The following is a 17,340-nucleotide window of genomic DNA, read 5'->3' as shown; positions in this document are numbered from 1 at the left end:
TATTATTTTTAATGAAATTCGGGTCGGGTGCGGTCGGTCAGGACCTTTGAAATGATGCCGAATTTTAAAGTAGGCTATAGGCTAGCCAATAGGCTATAGTTTACTTCAGCAGACAGGGACATTTTTTGCGAAATAGATCAAAGTTTATATGGCTGAATAACAATGATGGTGCCACGCACTCTGCAGGAGACTTAACGAGGCTCCTGCGTCGGCCGAATATGTTCTGCGCGCAACTGGTGCAGCAGGTGCAACCATTGAGTGCATTTTGAAGAACACAGAGGGTGCTCTCTAAACAGTGATTTGATGGATATAGCCTACATATTTTCTTATACAATTGTAATGGTTTCGCACTCATGTGTTGCTTACAGAGTTTGTTTTCATTTCCTGTGTCGTACCATGACTACGAGGCAATCCACTTGACGGCTGGCTCCGTCTGCTCACCAACCTACAGATTAATTTTCTCCATGTATCCAAACGACGATACAATAAACAGGTGACAGTCGGCAGTCGTCATTGCATGGCCTCGGTTCAAAAATCCAACATGTCCTGTTGAAATGCACAGCTGTCTTGTTCTTCATGCAAATTCCTTTTTTTAAGACCTTTATTGACGTGATTGTGCTTTGCCAATGACGCTAGGGTGTTCATAAAGACGCACGGCTACTTTTTTCAAAGGCGGGTCGGGAAGCGGGCCGGGTCAATATTTTTCATGAATATTTCTTGCGGGCAGGGTAAGCGGGCGGACTAGGGAAAAAAGCGGTCGGGTGTGTTTTGTTTTTTCGTCGACCCGCGCATCACTGCTCCCTATTGCCAAATTTGATCTTTACATGAAAGTTTACTAAGTAATAAACCAAATATTTTCTAGTATGGTCCAAGTACAGTCCTTTTTGCAGCTAAAAATGGCTATTTTGGGAAATTCAAAATGGCGGACCATGGAGAAGATCCCCCTTTTCATGTATGAAAAGTGCATTTTTTTCAAATCATAGGCCTAATGAATACTTAGAATGTGATGGTGGTGGTAAGTATTCATGAAAAAGGTAATATTAGTGAATGGGCAGCATGAATTCTGGAAATAAACAACTAAAAATCTCACACAGTGTCCCATTACCATTTTGATTATTACTTTTATGTAAAGATCAAATTTGGCAATAGGCAGCCCAGTTTCAATGAGCAGCATAGTTGCAGTACCTTTTTGACCATTTCCTGCACAGTGTCCCTCTAAGTTCACTTTAAAAGTTTGAGTACATCAACACACTGTGCTTAAAAAGTGTGTCATTTATCATTTCTGTTACTCATGTGTAAATTATACAACACATATCTTCACCAATACACTACCAGTACTAGTAAGACATAAAATGGAGTAATTGTTTTTACTTTTCGTGATACAGCATCTAACCTAACCATGTCTCATCTAGTTAGTATGTCAGGACATACTGTAGGCTACATGTATTCATCAGTAATGATTATGAATGATGACGTTTATAGAATCACTATGTACATAGTATACCTGATGGTATGGCAGTTTATGACTAAGCACTGTACTGTATGTCAACAGTTTATAATGAGAGCAAACCTGATGACGCACTGGGCGAAACGTGTTGTTCGCTCCGAAAAATTAAGTATGAAAAAAGAACAGTAAGCAGTGTGCGGTGTCTTTTGAATTTTGTTCATAGTTTATCATGAGAATTCATGTCTCAATCTATGCAACATTTTGAAGTGAACAGTGCATTGAACGTCTTTCTGGAGCATTAAACAAAGGAAACACATTTAATAATTCTACACATTGTAACTTAATAAATTATATGTCAATCAATATGGTCTTGAGTGTATGTTGCCTGGTGGATATTATATTCCTCCATATTGGGTGTGGTGACTTTCCTCCTTTCCCATACTACAGTACTCCCCAGATCTAAGTCATAGAGGGGAGAGACTCCCCCAACAGAATGCACAAACATGTAAAAACAGTGGGCACAGGGCCGTGGACTACTGCTAGTCTGGCTGGTAGTCCCTATAGCCAGAACCAGTTGAAAACTACTGCTTTATACCATTGCAACCTGTGCATCCTTTCAATGAGTTTGATCCTTTCTTTTTTTCTTTTTTTCAAGTTTCTTTGTTTTGGTCTTTTAGACTTTATTATTGATAGGACTATGAGAGGTGGACAGGAAGCGAATCGGGAGAGAAATAGAGGGGTCGGCAAAGGGCCCAGGCTGGGAATCAAACCCGGGTCAGTCGCACAGCAGGCGAGTGCCCTACTGGATGGCCACGGCAGGGCCGAGAGTTTGATCCTTTCAATGAGAAGTTATCTATCTATTTCTTGTTCTGCTGCCACCTATTGGTCTAAAGGTTCAGTGATATCACCAAGTTGTGGACGAGAGTAACCAACTGAAGTCATCTCTATAAGTTTCATTTCTGATGAAAGGGCTTGCTCAGTCAGTTCCATTCTTCACACAGCTATAATAATAAAGCCTGCTGGCTGAGACAGACACAGTCTAGTTTGAGCTAAGAAGAGAGGATGTCACGCCAGGAGTGGCAGAATATTTTTTCTGCGAAAACAAAGGGGCTTGTTGAAAAACATGGACACAACTGGATTCTTGAGTTTGATGACACGATTGAGGCAGACAAGCAAGCCAGATTCTGGTATCAGTACACACGGGGAGCCTTTGCAAGGTAACACTCTTGGATTTTTCAGACATCTATCTATCTATCTATCTATCTATCTATCTATCTATCTATCTATTCAAATCTTAAGATGAAATGCATACTCATACTCTATCTTCAGATACATGTGATACAGTATTGTTTTAAACATTAGTGTTAACATCATTCGTCTTATAGGATATGATAATATTTGTATAAGACACTACAAGCTGTCATGTGGTACATGTATATAACAAGCTATAATTACCAACTGCAGAATGGCTGTAGAAGCCTTGCCAGTTTACTACAAAATATAACTGAAACATATAGCACATGGGATATAGTTGCATTCTGGGGTCATGTAGAACATGATGTAAAAAAAAAGTAGGCCTATAGTAGGAATGAGTTATATGTTACCCCTCAAATTCTTATTAAGGACATCTTGACAGTTAAAAAAGTCAAGTGGCATTTTGTTGTGGGAGGGGTGCAAGGGCTATCTGGGCTCCCAGACTATCTAGCCTAAAGGTGCCGGTATGCTTACTGCAAGATACGCGAGCGCGTGCACGATTCGTTCATGAACGCGTTACCGTGCGTATGTAAAGGAATAGGTCGGTATTTTGCATTTGGGACCTTAATTATGGTGTATCATACACTGAGCTACCCACCTGTGTCACTTTTGTTTGATTTGAAGCCTTCCGTGAGATTTTGGGTTTGGGCGATATCAACAAACCACCATACAACGGGAGTCAGCGGGGCACAGACTTTAAATCCGTCGTACACGCATAAACAGTATTTTCTTATTTTATTTAGGGTCATACAATTACGTTTCCGCCTCATTTCAATATTTAAATCTCCCGGGTTCAGTGAACGAATTAAAAATCTGTATTGACTGAGGTGTGCTACGTCATCTTTCTGCGACGCTCATTCTGACAGCCAGCCAGCTCTGTTACGGCAGTCGGCAACATGATAAAGTAACAAGAAGCAAACGTTGAAGCTCTCGGTTTTTAACAGTTCTTCGGCTAGAACTTTGCTATGGGTTGAATGTGCGCATATACTGGATGCTGAAACTAAACGACAAGCTTTATGAAACCGTGGCATTTTGCGTTGAGATGGAAAAGGAACGCGCCACACTCTTCTGGATACGAGGCTACGTGTGTGCGTTTTTTGCGCCAAAGGTCTTTCTACCAGCAAAACAAAATAGCAGGACAGAAGTGACAGCGTCAGAAAGAAAACAATGCTGTTCCGATTGCTGATGGAGACAACAGAGGTAAGGACATATTATGTATCTAGAGTTTTTGAATGGCTAATCTTGGTGTCGCCTCAAACTAGCTCTCTTCTCGGTGCCTTCGTATGGCTGTTCATGCTACCAGCTACAGATAGTCAAATGAATCAAGCTACATTTGGTCTCAAACAAAATTGTACACGGAAAATACGAACAGTATTCCTTCAGTAGGCAAGACAATCACAATCATATGATAAGCCCTGCACCAAATCATGGGGTATACTTATAAGTACAGTTTACTTTTACTTTTACTACTAGTAAAAACATTCTGTCTAGCCTACTGAGAAATGGTAGGCTACATTGATTCTCATGTCATATCACTTGGAGGTTTTACAGTGTGATACTGATCTGATGTAGTGACACACTTCTTTATTTATTTAGGAAGGTGCCAAGTAACTCTGGAGGATATTCTCGCCATGACGAATCGAGCTGGTATCAACATTCTTCGAAGTTGAATCGGAGATTATAGCCAAAACTCGCAGGAACACACAGCTTTCAATTGAGTAAGTCGCCGAGGAATTTGTAAATTCTGTTTGATTTACTATGCCCAGACAGCTTTGTCGATATTGGGGTCAGTCAGTGACGTTAGTAGTAACTTCACAGCTAGTGCCACGATTGTATAGATTATTATTTGTTCTGTTGTGTTTCATGTCAGTGGATTATCCAAGAAGCATTTTCATTGCAGTATACTAATCAATTATTTATGAACATAAGCTGTGGTTGTACCACCCCCCCCCCCAAAAAAAAAAAAAAACAAAAAAAAAAAAAAAAAACAGTCATTGACTGAAGTGTCCCTACCTCTTACTTGCTGTATTGTGATCATCTGTCTCGTAGGAAATGCTGTACACAGCGCTCAGGGCCCTGGGAGCTGAACGTCTGCGGCCAGGTTACAGTACAGAAGGGTCATCCAAGGTGCATCATGACCCTCATCCATCTCCCACCATACCATATGCTGGATGGAGTCAGAGTCTCTACATTGACTTATCATCTTGTGTTATATTGAGTAATTACAATGAAGTTATAAATCTAGTTGGTAATACTACACATAATTTGACACATTACACATCTTAGGTGCTCTCACAGGAAGAGATTATCTACATAATTCAAAAGACACCGTACACTGCTTACCATTCTTTTTCTTACTTTATTTTGACACACAGGGCAAAATGCGTTGTTAGCTCAGAAAAATGAAGGAAGAAAAAGAACAATAAGCAGTGTGAAATGTCTTTTGAATTTTGTTCATTGTTCACCTTCTCCTGCCTCACATCAGCACCTGCATTGCTGAGGGCTTGTGCACAAGGACTCTCTTGAACTTAGGTCATCAATATAATTTGATGGCCATTGAAAATAAATTTTACACATTTATCCATTTGTCATTACTGCCTCAAGTGTCATTACTTTACCTTCTTTACATAAAGGAAAAGAGAGAAGATTTTACTGGGACTTTAATGTCAGCAGGTGTGACCAATAACAATGTGTACATCATAATTGTAATCATTCAGTCATTAACAATGTAGGAAGAAGTGAAGAATCTTGTAATAATGTAAGAAATGTCTTATTGGGTAACCAAGATGTCACTATCAAACATCAGAAAGTATTTTAGATAAATAGGGTTTAGGACCTTCCGAAATGATTGCTCCGTCATGACACTAAAACATACATGTCTGTTCTTGGGACTGGAGTGGAGAGTTTTCGTGGTGGAGTGTTTGTTACACTCAGTTTATTCTATAGAGCAGTGTTTCCCAACCAGGGGTACATGTACAACTAGGGGTACGCGAGCACACTGCAGGGTATACTTGGAAAAATGAAATTTTAACAAACATATGGAGCTTAGTTACATTGGGATGGAGAAAGCGATATAGAACTTGACTTAGGGGGTACTCATGGCACAATGAAAAGGCTTGGGGGTACACAAGACAAAAAAGGTTGGGAAACACTGCTATAGAGGGGTTGTCTCCTTTCCAGCACTCAGTCCATTAGGTCCTTTCAGAAGGTCTGGCGTCTATCTGGAAAATAGAAATGACAATTGTAGTGTATTATGTATGGCCATTGAACAGGAATGGTAAAGGCCAATCACATGAGTGCACAGTAGGTGATGGCAGTAATGTAACAGAATGTGAAACTCATAAAGAAGATTGTCTGCTCTCCAGATACACCGTGATAAGTCAAAAGGTGTTAGTTGAAGGCCACTAGACTTTTTTTTATAATATTGGACAGGAAAGCAATGGGCATTTTGCCAGAGTAATACTGGATGGAAAAACCCTTTGAAAAATATCGACACGAAAGTAATTATAATTAATATTATATTAGTATTAGTAACTAATATTATAATTAGTATGAATGGTGTACTGTATGGGTAATACTACAAACGTGGCTCATAACTGTTTTTTCCCCTGAGCCACACATATCCCATGTGTTGCAACAACATTTCAGTTTTTACACATAAAATGTGTTCGTGATAACTCGCCTATGGAATACACCCTGGTGTGTTGTTTAGACTTCTAAAACAAATGCAGTGGAGTGGTAGGCCTGATGTGTTTACCTTTGTGGTAGACCATGCCGGTGCCAAACCGAAGTATTATCCAGACGACCGTCTTCAGGTGGTAGTGTTCGTCTGCGAAGGGCTAGTGAGAAACCGGGTCAGGAAATGACTGCACAGTAGATACTGATGGCTGGTCAACGGTGGGCTGCTATTCACAGGGGTCGAGTGAGGACGTCATGGAAAGTCCAGCTCTTGAGTCTTGACCTTCTCCTGTCTTTCTAAATAATAAATAAAGAAGTGTGTCAATACACCAGTATCACTGTAAAACCTACAACTAGTATGACCTGAAAATCAAGCAATGCAGGCCTGCCAGTTATTGGCTAGACAGTCGAATTACGTGCCGTCAGTTTTACTAGCAGTAAAAGTGAAAACCACAGTCGACCTACTCCATGATTTGGTGCAGGGCTTTGACAGGCTTATCATATGATTGTGATTGTCTTGCCTACTGAAGGACTACTATTTTCCGTGTACAATTTTGTTTGAGACCAAACGTAGCTTTGATTCATTTGACTATCTGTAGCTGGTAGCATGAACAGCCATATGAAGGCACCGAGAAGAGAGCTAGTTTGAGGCGACACCAAGATTAGCCATTCAAAAACTCAAGATACATAATATGTCCTTACCTCTGTTGTCTCCATCAGCAATCGGAACAGCAATGTTTTGTTTCTGACGCTGTCACTTCTGTCCTGCTATTTTGTTTTGCTGGTAGAAAGACCTTTGGCGCAAAAGCCGCACACACGTAGCCTCGTATCCAGGAGAGTGTGGCGCGTTCCTTTTCCATCTCAACGCAAAATGCCACGGTTTCATAAAGCTTGTCGTTTAGTTTCAGCATCCAGTATATGCGCACATTCAACCCATAGCAAAGTTCTAGCCGAAGAACTGTTAAAAACCGAGAGCTTCAACGTTTGCTTCTTGTTACTTTATCATGTTGCCGACTGTCGTAACAGAGCTGGCTGGCTGTCAGAATGAGCGTCGCAGAAAGATGACGTAGCACACCTCAGTCAATACAGATTTTTAATTCGTTCACTGAACCCGGGAGATTTAAATATTGAAATGAGGCGGAAACGTAATTGTATGACCCTAAATAAAATAAGAAAATACTGTTTATGCGTGTACGACGGATTTAAAGTCTGTGCCCCGCTGACTCCCGTTGTATGGTGGTTTGTGGATATCGCCCAAACCCAAAATCTCACGGAAGGCTTCAAATCAAACAAAAGTGACACAGGTGGGTAGCTCAGTGTATGATACACCATAATTAAGGTCCCAAATGCAAAATACCGACCTATTCCTTTAATGTCAATTTCGCGCGCGTTGGACACGGCAGCCAAATGCGTGCGTCAGGTGCAATATCTTCAAACTCGCTGGGGGCGATCGTAATATGGACTGCGCAGTTCCAAGCGTGTGCTTGATATGAACACGACAATGGCAGCAACTTTTAAGAGCGTCTCATTGAGTTTGTCCGAAATTTCAAACATTTGTGATCATACTTCCTTGTTGTACTTTGAAAAGGGAGCATGCACATACAGGAGTAATAGCAGTATTCTTTCCTTGCCCAGGGAGCCCCTCTTTTTGTTTTGTTGTTTTCCTTGCCATCTGTGTTCCCAATTTCCCCATCCCAATGCTGCGTGCTCTCTGCCCCCTGGATGATACCGCCAGTATTTTGCGTCTTGGTCAACTGCTTTTGAAGCAAGCATGTGCTGTCGGTTGCTCGCGGTGACGCGCGTAATTTACAGCTCGCAGCAAGCATACCGGCACCTTAAGGCCCTACTCTCAGGTTCAGACAGTGTATGTTGTATGCATTGTTTTGTATTTTCTTTGTTTTCTGTATATTCTCAGATTTAGATGCTCCAAGTGCAACAAGGACTGGACCTCCAAAAAAGTTCTGGTCGTGTTTCACTTTCAACTAAATAAAAGTACAAGGAAGGGGACAGTCAAGGCACACCATTTCCGTCAGGAATGCAAAACCTGCGAGGATGCAGAGATGGAGAAGCCAAAGTTTGCTCCGGACAACATCAAGGCACTGCTGGAGAAGTTGGTGGAGAGGATCGACGTCAGGTGTTACACGAAAAACAGAGGCAATAGCTCCGTGCGATTACGATATTTTCGGAAGTCTGACGGCCCGCATGAGGCTGCCCATTGTGAAGCCTGTCAAAAAGGTTTTTGTGGACAAGCGGAGTGAAACCACATGCTGTCTGGATCATTGATCATGCTGTCTGGAACAGTTGCATTTATATGTAGTTTCATTTATTTTGCATTACTTTGCAGTGTCGAGTGGCAAAGACAACAGTTTAAAACTAAATGAAGTCTCCAAAGGTCATCAAGCGCTGCAAATGCTTTGTTTAAAGTGAATATTTGTATTTATATTTATATGACAACAGGGGCTATAAAGGATGTCACACTTTCATTGTATGAAATGTCAATGAAATATATAAACATGATGTAAATAAACTTCTATATCTCCTCCATCTGTATGTTTGGAAAGTTCACAGAATAACAAATTGCAAAGTAGGTGTGCCAGTGACAGAACAGGTTGTAAACAAAATACCACAAGTGAACTATTATTGACACTTTGCTGCAGGGTGGAAATCTGGTAGATCAGGTTGGTCTGCCACATGAGTAAACAAGGCTCTGAGATGAAACAACTAAACCTGTTAGTAGGGAAGGGAACCATATGGCATTACAAGTACATGAGGTGCCTGGGAGCTTTGTTGCCTGTATAGGCACATTTTACAGACACACATTTTGATGAGCATAGAAAATAGTGGGCTTGTTTAAAGGGGCACAATGTAGGATGAGCTGTTTAAATAAGCTTGCTGTGAGAATGTTTTTCATCACAGAATGCCAGCAGCTGATACAAATCTGAAAACGGTATGTAAAGCGATTTTTCATGTGAGAAGTGACTGAAGTGTTTCCCACCACGACACTCGTAGCGGACCACTGTGTCAAAAAGTTAAATTTGGGGTTCTCAGCAGACGGACCGTGAAGAGCTCCTTTAAGGCTCAGTCATTTCAAATTGGTGTTAAAGTTTGGTTTTCACTTCCAAGTTGGAGTTTAGGGTCTATAGAATAATTTGAGTCCGAGTGTCAAAAGCACAGAAGAAAAATGGCATAAGGGGGCGGCGTAAAATATACAGCATAAACTGCTATAACTTTTCATTAGATTATCCTCATATTAACTTATGAGGTATGTATGGACTGACTCTGAAGAAGGTGTAGCAACGTTAGTCGGGTTGTAAAAGTTAGTCGGGTGTATGCACAGAAAGAATAAAGTCTTGAAAGCTAAGCTGCAATGTGCTCCAGCCTCTCCTTTCCAGTGATGTCTGTCCCACTGTGATGCACCTGCAAGCTGAGTGAGGGATGATGCGTAGACTAGAGTCCAAATTTTTCTGAGGTATGTACGGATTCAGAATTACATGGAGAAACTGGTGTGCTAAGCATTTGGTTACCAGACTGAAACACACACTTTAAAATAGGCACACTTTTTATCCATGGACAGCAAAATTGTGCTTTTTTAGATAAAGGCTGTGGGCTGTGTTCCATGGTGGGTGCCACAGTCCTCTGGCTCGTACACTGTTCCAGACTGCCCCAGCGTTCCAACCTGATAGACTAGAAGCATTTCCAGAAAAAGGCCTTTTATAAGGGTGTTAGAAGCATTTTTTAGTAAAAGTTGGGAACCTAGTTTTCTAAGACAATTAGAGTACCCTGAATTCAGCTAGCCTGGTTCCCAAGCTGAATTTTGAGTTTTTGACCATGAAATGGGCAAAAAACAAAATGGCCGCCGAAATTCTTGATTTTGGGCAGAATACGTAGAAAGTACCACTTCTCCATGGAAATAAATGTGCAATGCTCACATATTTGCATTTATCATGTATTCCTACACTTACACAAAGGCAAATTGTCATGGCAAAAAGATAAAAAATACTATAATTATGCCGTTCTAATAATAAGATATTCTCTTAAACTGGCATTCAATAGCAATAGCCTCCATGAAGCACATTATCATACAAAATTGTCATTCAATAAGATTTGGAAAGAAAAAGAGAGGCAAAGAAGATAGTATTATCTAAAAGACTAAATATTGGGACATGAATATGTCCCCTGTTCTTCGACGGAGATGAGTGAGCCATCTCTATGGGAGCGCACTCTCAGCTGTTCGATTAGCTGAAGACCTTTGCAATCACGCCAAAGGTCCAATCAACTGTGTGGGCAGGATGTCCACTTTGTCAAAACCGAATGGTTGCGCGCAAATAAGCCACTTTGATGCCAAACATCTCTTCGGCTGTCGGCAATAAGGTTGTCTTGAGAGACGGCTCACTCATCTCCTTCAGAGAATGGGGACATATTCATGTCCTAATGGTCTCTTTCAGTCGAATCGTTCGCATATCTATAGGAGAGTTACAATCACTGCCGATTTCTGGTCCAAATTAGGCAGAACTCCAAGAGCATCCTGTAAGGATAGCATTCCTATCACCCTACAGACAATCAGTGGTCCTGCCCAGAACCCTATGTTCCTGTGGCAACGTGGTCACATCTAGCCGGTAGAACCAGACAAAGATGGCGGGGTTGGCCCAACCAACCGCTCTGCACACCTCTGAAACTGCTGCACCCTTGAAGAGAGGACAAGATGTAGAGACCTGCACTGGTAAAGTGAGCCCTAATCTGGGTTGGCGACCCTTGGACTCATATGCCAGGGCAATGGTTTGAACCAACCATTTGGAGACCTCTATTTCAAAACTGTGAGCCCTGTAGAGGGCTTGATGAAGCACACAAACAGCTGCTCAGTGTTCCTAAAAGAGTGAGTCCTGTTCATGTAGATGTGTAAAGCGTGCACAGGGCACAAGTTGTGTTGTCACCTCTCTTCCACGGATCTGAAAGGTGGTGTGCAAAAGCAGTTTGGAGAGGCCCCTCTTGGAGGGGCTCGAAAGGGGCCCCACACATAGCCTCCAGTACTAGAGAGATATCCCAGGAGGGTATCGTCTGATGTAGCACGGGGCGTAAGTATCTAGTGGATGGGCACTCAGAGTGTTGGAACCGAATCCTACATGGCACGATGAAATCGCTGCAAAGTAGACTTAAATGGTAAAGCCTTGTCTCCCCCCAATAAGTCTTGTAGGAAGGACAACACGATCGGTACTGAACACTTTCGCGTTGGTCACACTAGCGTTGGAAGACAGACCACTTCAGGTTATACAGTGTCAAAGTAGATTGGGCCCTGGCCCCTTAAATGTCCTGATAACGTTATCCAGAAAAGCGCGCCATGCCTGGTGACAGGGTGCGCTTTCGTGCCAAGCGCAGTGGCCTGCGGTGATGCCCAAGGGGCTCCAAGGCAGCTGCTCGAGCTGGGGAAGCCACATCAGCAACTAGGGTGGTGGTCAGTACTGTATGAGATTCTCTGTGGTGGCAGGGAGTTGGGATAAAGAGTCGTCCACCTTAGGCTAGAACTAGTCAAGCTCTCGTAACTCGTGTCCTTCAGGGTACTCGTGACCTCAGTCAGGAAACGTGAGTCCAAGGAACCGGGTACGCACAAATGTTTGTAAAGAACTTTTACTCCGTATTGTTTCTAATCTGCCGTGAGTAGATTCCGTCATTGTGAAGTTTCTTGCTGCCATGGGGAGGACACTGTACATTTCATATGTCTGATCTGCAATGTGTGATCTCAGGTTAAAAGAGAGTGTCCACCTACACAAAGCTGGGGCTGTCTCGGTGATCACAATTATGCTCTTTTATTGCTTGTGACATTTACCCACTTCATAGCCTGATCAGAATCTGGCTAAACTTGTGAGCCAATCTCTTGACAACAAAGTGGCCTTTTTGGAATTCAGACAAAATGGTTCTGGAAGCTGACTCATCAAGTAGATACACTGGGCCCCAGTGTGCATAATTAAGATGGCCATACAGCTTAAAGTAGGGCAACATTAGGCTGAAAGAGTGAAAATTCAGATCCCAGGTAGCTTCACGTTGTTCTCTTGTGTATTGCAGCACAACAGTAACCATATCCATATACTGCTACCAGTTCACATCATCAGATTGACTCTCAGCAATATCATGCAGGAGATTTCTGTCCTTTTCCTGATACTGGAATGAAATCAGTTCACTAATGTCTGAGGATCATCACCATTAGCCATCCTAGCAAGACAGGTAGAGAAGACTTGGCATGAGAAGACCATAAAGGGATTGCAGAGTAAACGTGTGTGCCATGGCTTTGTTGGATGCCTTTCCTGCCAGAACAAGTTCAACAGGGCCTTATCCAAGCAATCCACCATCCATACATTGGTCAGTCCAGATCCATTCATATGTTCTCCTATGGCCTTAAGGAAGTTGATTGACAAGTTAAGTCCTCCTAGGCGAGGTATTCATCTGTTGTTCTATTCTGAAATTGCCCACTTTAACTCTTTAAGTCTGCAGTACAATGCTTGGTCAACTGTGATAACTGTTCCTGTCCAAAATATTAAGATATGACAATGCATTTGTATTCAAAGTATCAAAACGTGTGCAGTAGCGAGGACTATTGGCAAATACCCCGCAGCAGTCTGTTGTTCCTTTGATGACAGTGACTGATTGAACACTGACCAAGAAGTCTTCATGTCTAAGTTCTGACAGTGCAAGAAGAAAGCTAGATCCGTAGCCTTTGCTTGTCTAGCATACTTCTGCTCCTCTCCAGATTTTCCAAAGCATGATTAAGCAATTGGTGCTGAAAAAGTTGGCTTGAATGTCCTATGAGTAATCCAGAGAGGATGTAGCTCCATCAGGGCATTTGGCACATTTAATGTATGTCTAGTAGACACCTCTATATCTTTAACAGAATCATCAATTGGTTGGCCTCTCTGCCATGCTGCCATTTGTGTTGCATGGGAAGTATTCTTCCCGTCAAGTGTTTCCTCCAGGATATCAATGTTATCACATGTGTAGTGGATGAATTTATCTGCCACAATGTTGGTTGGAATAATGGCACCACTCTCTTGGTTCAGTGTTTTAGAGTGCTCTCAGCTGAGGAGGATCTGGACTTGGAGGACCTGGTCGTAACTCAGACAATGACCTGCCTGATTGAATAGTCATATTAGGTCTTTTACCCAATAGCTTGATGAAGAGTACAAGCAAGACTGACATGTTTCGGAGTCCATTTTTTGCCATCACTGACACAATACCCAAGGACTTTAGCCTCATTCAGAACTCTTCTTTGAGGAAGTTTTTCCTTGCCACCAATTTCATCATCTTCAAGAGATGTCTGGCCACTAACAACCAGGCTGAGTAGCATGTATAGACTATCTGGAATGTATGCAATAGTATCTGATAGAATATGTAAAATATGTCTGAACATTTTTCAAAATTTACGTTATATGTAATATCATGGTGTCATCTAGCGATTTCTGGACAGTTTTCAGAGAGCCAATAGCAACTTTCAGTGATTTTTTTGGAAACACTAAATACTTCACATTATGCAAAGTATTTCTAAAATACTTACATCAATTTTCTTAACCATATAAACACACATAGGCTACAAATATCTTATTAGAAAAGCTAAATATTTAAAACGTTCAGGCTAACACCTAGTCTACAATATTAGCATTATTAGCATTCTAGAAGCTATTTTATACTTTTTAAAATCCTCTATAATAGAAACATTCATCAACAAACATTAATGGGACACAAAATGTTAGAAAAGAGCATTTATTTCCAAGTACAGCAATACTTGGTAAAATGCTCTGTCAAAAATAGCGTATTTTGGCAGCCATTTTGTTTTTCAAATTTAACTGTCAAAACCTCAAAATTCAGCTTGGGAACCAGTCTAGTTGAATTCAGCACACTTAAATTATGTAAAGTACATAGGTTCCCAACTTTTACTAAAAAATGCTTCTAACATTCACAAATATGAAAAATGTGTCTAGACTATGACAGGGATTTGTCCATTGTCAGAACTTCACGTCGGAAGGTTTTGCCTTGTCGTACACCTCTGCACAAATTCTGGGGTATGTTCCCCCATTGTCAAGTCAAGTCAAGTCAAGTCAAGTTTATTGTCAATTTCTTAACATGCACTGGTCATACAAAGAATTTGAAATTGCGTTTCTTGCTCTCCCATGCAGACATAGACTAATCTAGGTAAGGACATAGACAGTATAGACATAGACAGTACTCATACATGGACATAGACAGTATGGACGTAGATATTTCTCATACAGACATTTAAAGTGCAAGATTGGACAACAGAAGACTTGTAGAGAACATACATTAAGAGGAGGTATTTTGTTGTGCTTTTTCTAAAAGTCCTTTATAGCGTTCTGACATAGTAATAGTAGCATTTGAAGAAATAAATAATTAAAAAAGGTTTTTATTAAATACACCAGCAGCAGTATGTGTGTGTGTGTGTGTGTTTGTATGTGTTTTGTGTGCGTGTGCGTGTGTGCGTGTGTGTGTGTGTGTGTGTGTGTGTGTGTGTGTTTAGTGCAGGTAGAAAGTGCGGTGTGCGTCTGTGTGTGTGTACCTGTGTATGTGTGTGTGTGTGTGTGTGTGTGTGTGTATGTGTGTGAGTATGAGTTGTGTGTCAGTGTGTGTATGTTTGGGTTTAGTGCAGAAAGTGCAGTGTGCTTGTGTGTGTGTGTGTGTGTGTGTGTGTGTGTGTGTGTGTGTGTGTGTGTGTGTGTGTGTGTGTGTGTGTGTGTGTGTGTGTGTGTGAGTGTGTGTGTGCATGTGTATGTTTTGAGTTAGTGCAGGTTGAAAGTTCAGTCACAGATGTAGTAGTGCAGGTGGAATGTTCAGTCGCAGATATGGTGGTGGGGATGAGGGGGGGGAGCGTTGTCAGTGGCCTGGCTGGCTAGAGGCTGACAGTGAAGGGAGAGTGGGTTGAGTGTTCAGTATCTTGATTGCTTGATGCATCGTGCTGCTTGCAAGCCTGGTGGTACGGGAACGGAGGCGCCTGTACCTCTTTCCAGAGGGCAGGAGGCTGAACAGTTTGTGTGCAGGGTGGCTTGTGTCTTTGATGATCATCAGTGCTTTTCGGGTGAGGCGTGCGGTGTAAATGTCCTGCAGGGAGGGGAGTGGTACTCCAATGATCTTCTTCGCTGTGTTCACAACACGCTGGAGTGTCTTCCTGTTTTTCTCCGTGCAGCTTCCTCCCCACACTGTGATGCAGCTGGACACGACGCTCTCTATGGTTCCTCTGTAGAATGTTGTCATGATGGAGGGTGTAGCACTTGCCTTCTTTAGTTTGCGCAAGAAGTAGAGACGCTGATGGGCCTTCTTCGCCAGTGATGTAGTGTTGGTGGTCCAAGAGAGGTCGTCGCTGATGTGCACTCCAAGGAACTTGGTGCTGCTCACTCTCTCCACAGCATCACCGTCGATGGTCAGTGGTGGCAGTTGTTTTTGGACCCTCTGAAAGTTGACAACAATCTCCTTGGTCTTGTTGACATTCAGCAGGAGGTTGTTGTCTTTGCACCATCTGGCCAGCAGGTCTACTTCTTCTCTGTAGTGGGTCTCATCGCCCTTAGTGATGAGGCCCACCAGTGTTGTATCATCCGCAAACTTCACTAGATGGTTAGTGCTGTGGGTCGTTGTGCAGTCATGTGTCAGCAGCGTGAACAGCAGGGGGCTGAGAACACAACCTTGCGGAGCCCCCGTGCTCAGGGTCAGGGTGCTTGAGGTGTTATTCCCTACCCGTACTGCTTGTGGTCTCTGCATCAGGAAGTCCAGCAGCCAGTTGCAGAGGGAGGTGCTGAAACCTAGTTTGTCCAGTTTTCTGATGAGTTGTTGTGGTATTGGAGGGCTCGTCGGCACACAGGTGGCAGAGACAGATTTGCCCCTGTCCAGCACTGGGTGTAGCATCTTGGACAGGTACCACTTTTGCACTGGCCTCATGGCTGAGGCGTACCACCAGGGATGCTGCGGCCACGAGGCCCAGTTGCCTCTGACACTGGCGAGCATGCACATTGCTCTGATCCAAGAACTGCTCAGTGATTACCCAGCCTTTATTTACAATAACTTTAAAAAATATGTTTTATTGCAACTTTGAGGGCATTTCCACCCTTTATCGAAAAAAAACACAGTTTTGCTGTCCATGGTAGTAGTCAAGTAGTCTACACAATTATCAAAACAGTCCAGGACACAATATTTTAAGAATGTCATTAAACAGTAAATTCATGGCAGTGTTTAACAGGCCAAATTATATTGTTACTTTATTAGTTTGTAGAAAATAATTGTACAACCGTGTATAGTACAGTTTCCTCTGTTATTTAGCTAATTTCTTGACATTTTTTCAAACGACATTCTGTTTTGAGCAATTGCTAGTTGCTTTGGGATTTGTCCATGTTATTTTGAGAATGTTATCTCTGTTTTGAGAAATGAGCCAAACCAATGAGAAACCTGTAATATATGGCCATTACTTTCTGTATGTGAATTTACAGTAAATAATTTTACTGATAAATGTCCTTGGTAAATTGTCTGTGTTGTCAAACTTCAAGGGTTTCACTCACTTTTTCATTTTTATACATAGCCGAAATCTGTTAGCTGAACGTAGTCCCATAGTGACAAAACATCTAACCATTTTGACTTGCAGTGCTTACACAATGGCAAAGGGACAATGTATTTTGGGGGTACTGATGATATATGTGGGGAAGGAATTTAGTTTTGACATACGCATACTGGTAAACTGTTTTTGGAGCAATATGAGCATGTGATGAGGATCCATGAGGTTATGCTGAACCATCCAGTTTATTTTGACAGAAGGACTAAATGAATGCAAATGAGCCAAAGCAATTGAGAAGGATCTATGCCATTTTTATCATACTATTGATGTGGGAGAAGGATTAGTGCTGATGCAAGAATGAGCTGTTTTGGGAAGTATATGACATTTTGCTAGTTATCTGAACTGTTTTGCAGAAGTGTAAGAATGT

The 17,340-nt window shown here is 41.9% G+C and overlaps 1 protein-coding gene and 1 long non-coding RNA gene across 2 annotated transcripts; one reads left to right on the top strand and one right to left on the bottom strand.

Moving 5' to 3' along the window:
* The first annotated feature begins 2,451 nt into the window (after nucleotides 1–2,451).
* On the top strand, nucleotides 2,452–8,898 carry LOC134450415 (receptor-transporting protein 3-like). Its single transcript, XM_063200261.1, has 2 exons — nucleotides 2,452–2,664; nucleotides 8,295–8,898. The coding sequence occupies exons 1-2, from the start codon at nucleotides 2,510–2,512 to the stop codon at nucleotides 8,635–8,637; spliced, it is 498 nt and encodes a 165-aa protein (XP_063056331.1). The 5' UTR covers nucleotides 2,452–2,509; the 3' UTR covers nucleotides 8,638–8,898.
* On the bottom strand, nucleotides 5,856–7,388 carry LOC134450416 (uncharacterized). The gene is made up of 3 exons (XR_010035084.1): nucleotides 7,082–7,388; nucleotides 6,459–6,676; nucleotides 5,856–5,922 (listed from the first exon to the last, which is right to left on the bottom strand). It is a non-coding gene; the product is annotated as an uncharacterized LOC134450416 (long non-coding RNA).
* Nucleotides 8,899–17,340: the final 8,442 nt, after the last annotated feature.

Source organism: Engraulis encrasicolus, chromosome 6 (assembly GCF_034702125.1).
Source record: "Engraulis encrasicolus isolate BLACKSEA-1 chromosome 6, IST_EnEncr_1.0, whole genome shotgun sequence".
NCBI lineage: Eukaryota > Metazoa > Chordata > Actinopteri > Clupeiformes > Engraulidae > Engraulis > Engraulis encrasicolus.
This window is presented reverse-complemented; position numbering and strand designations above follow the sequence as displayed.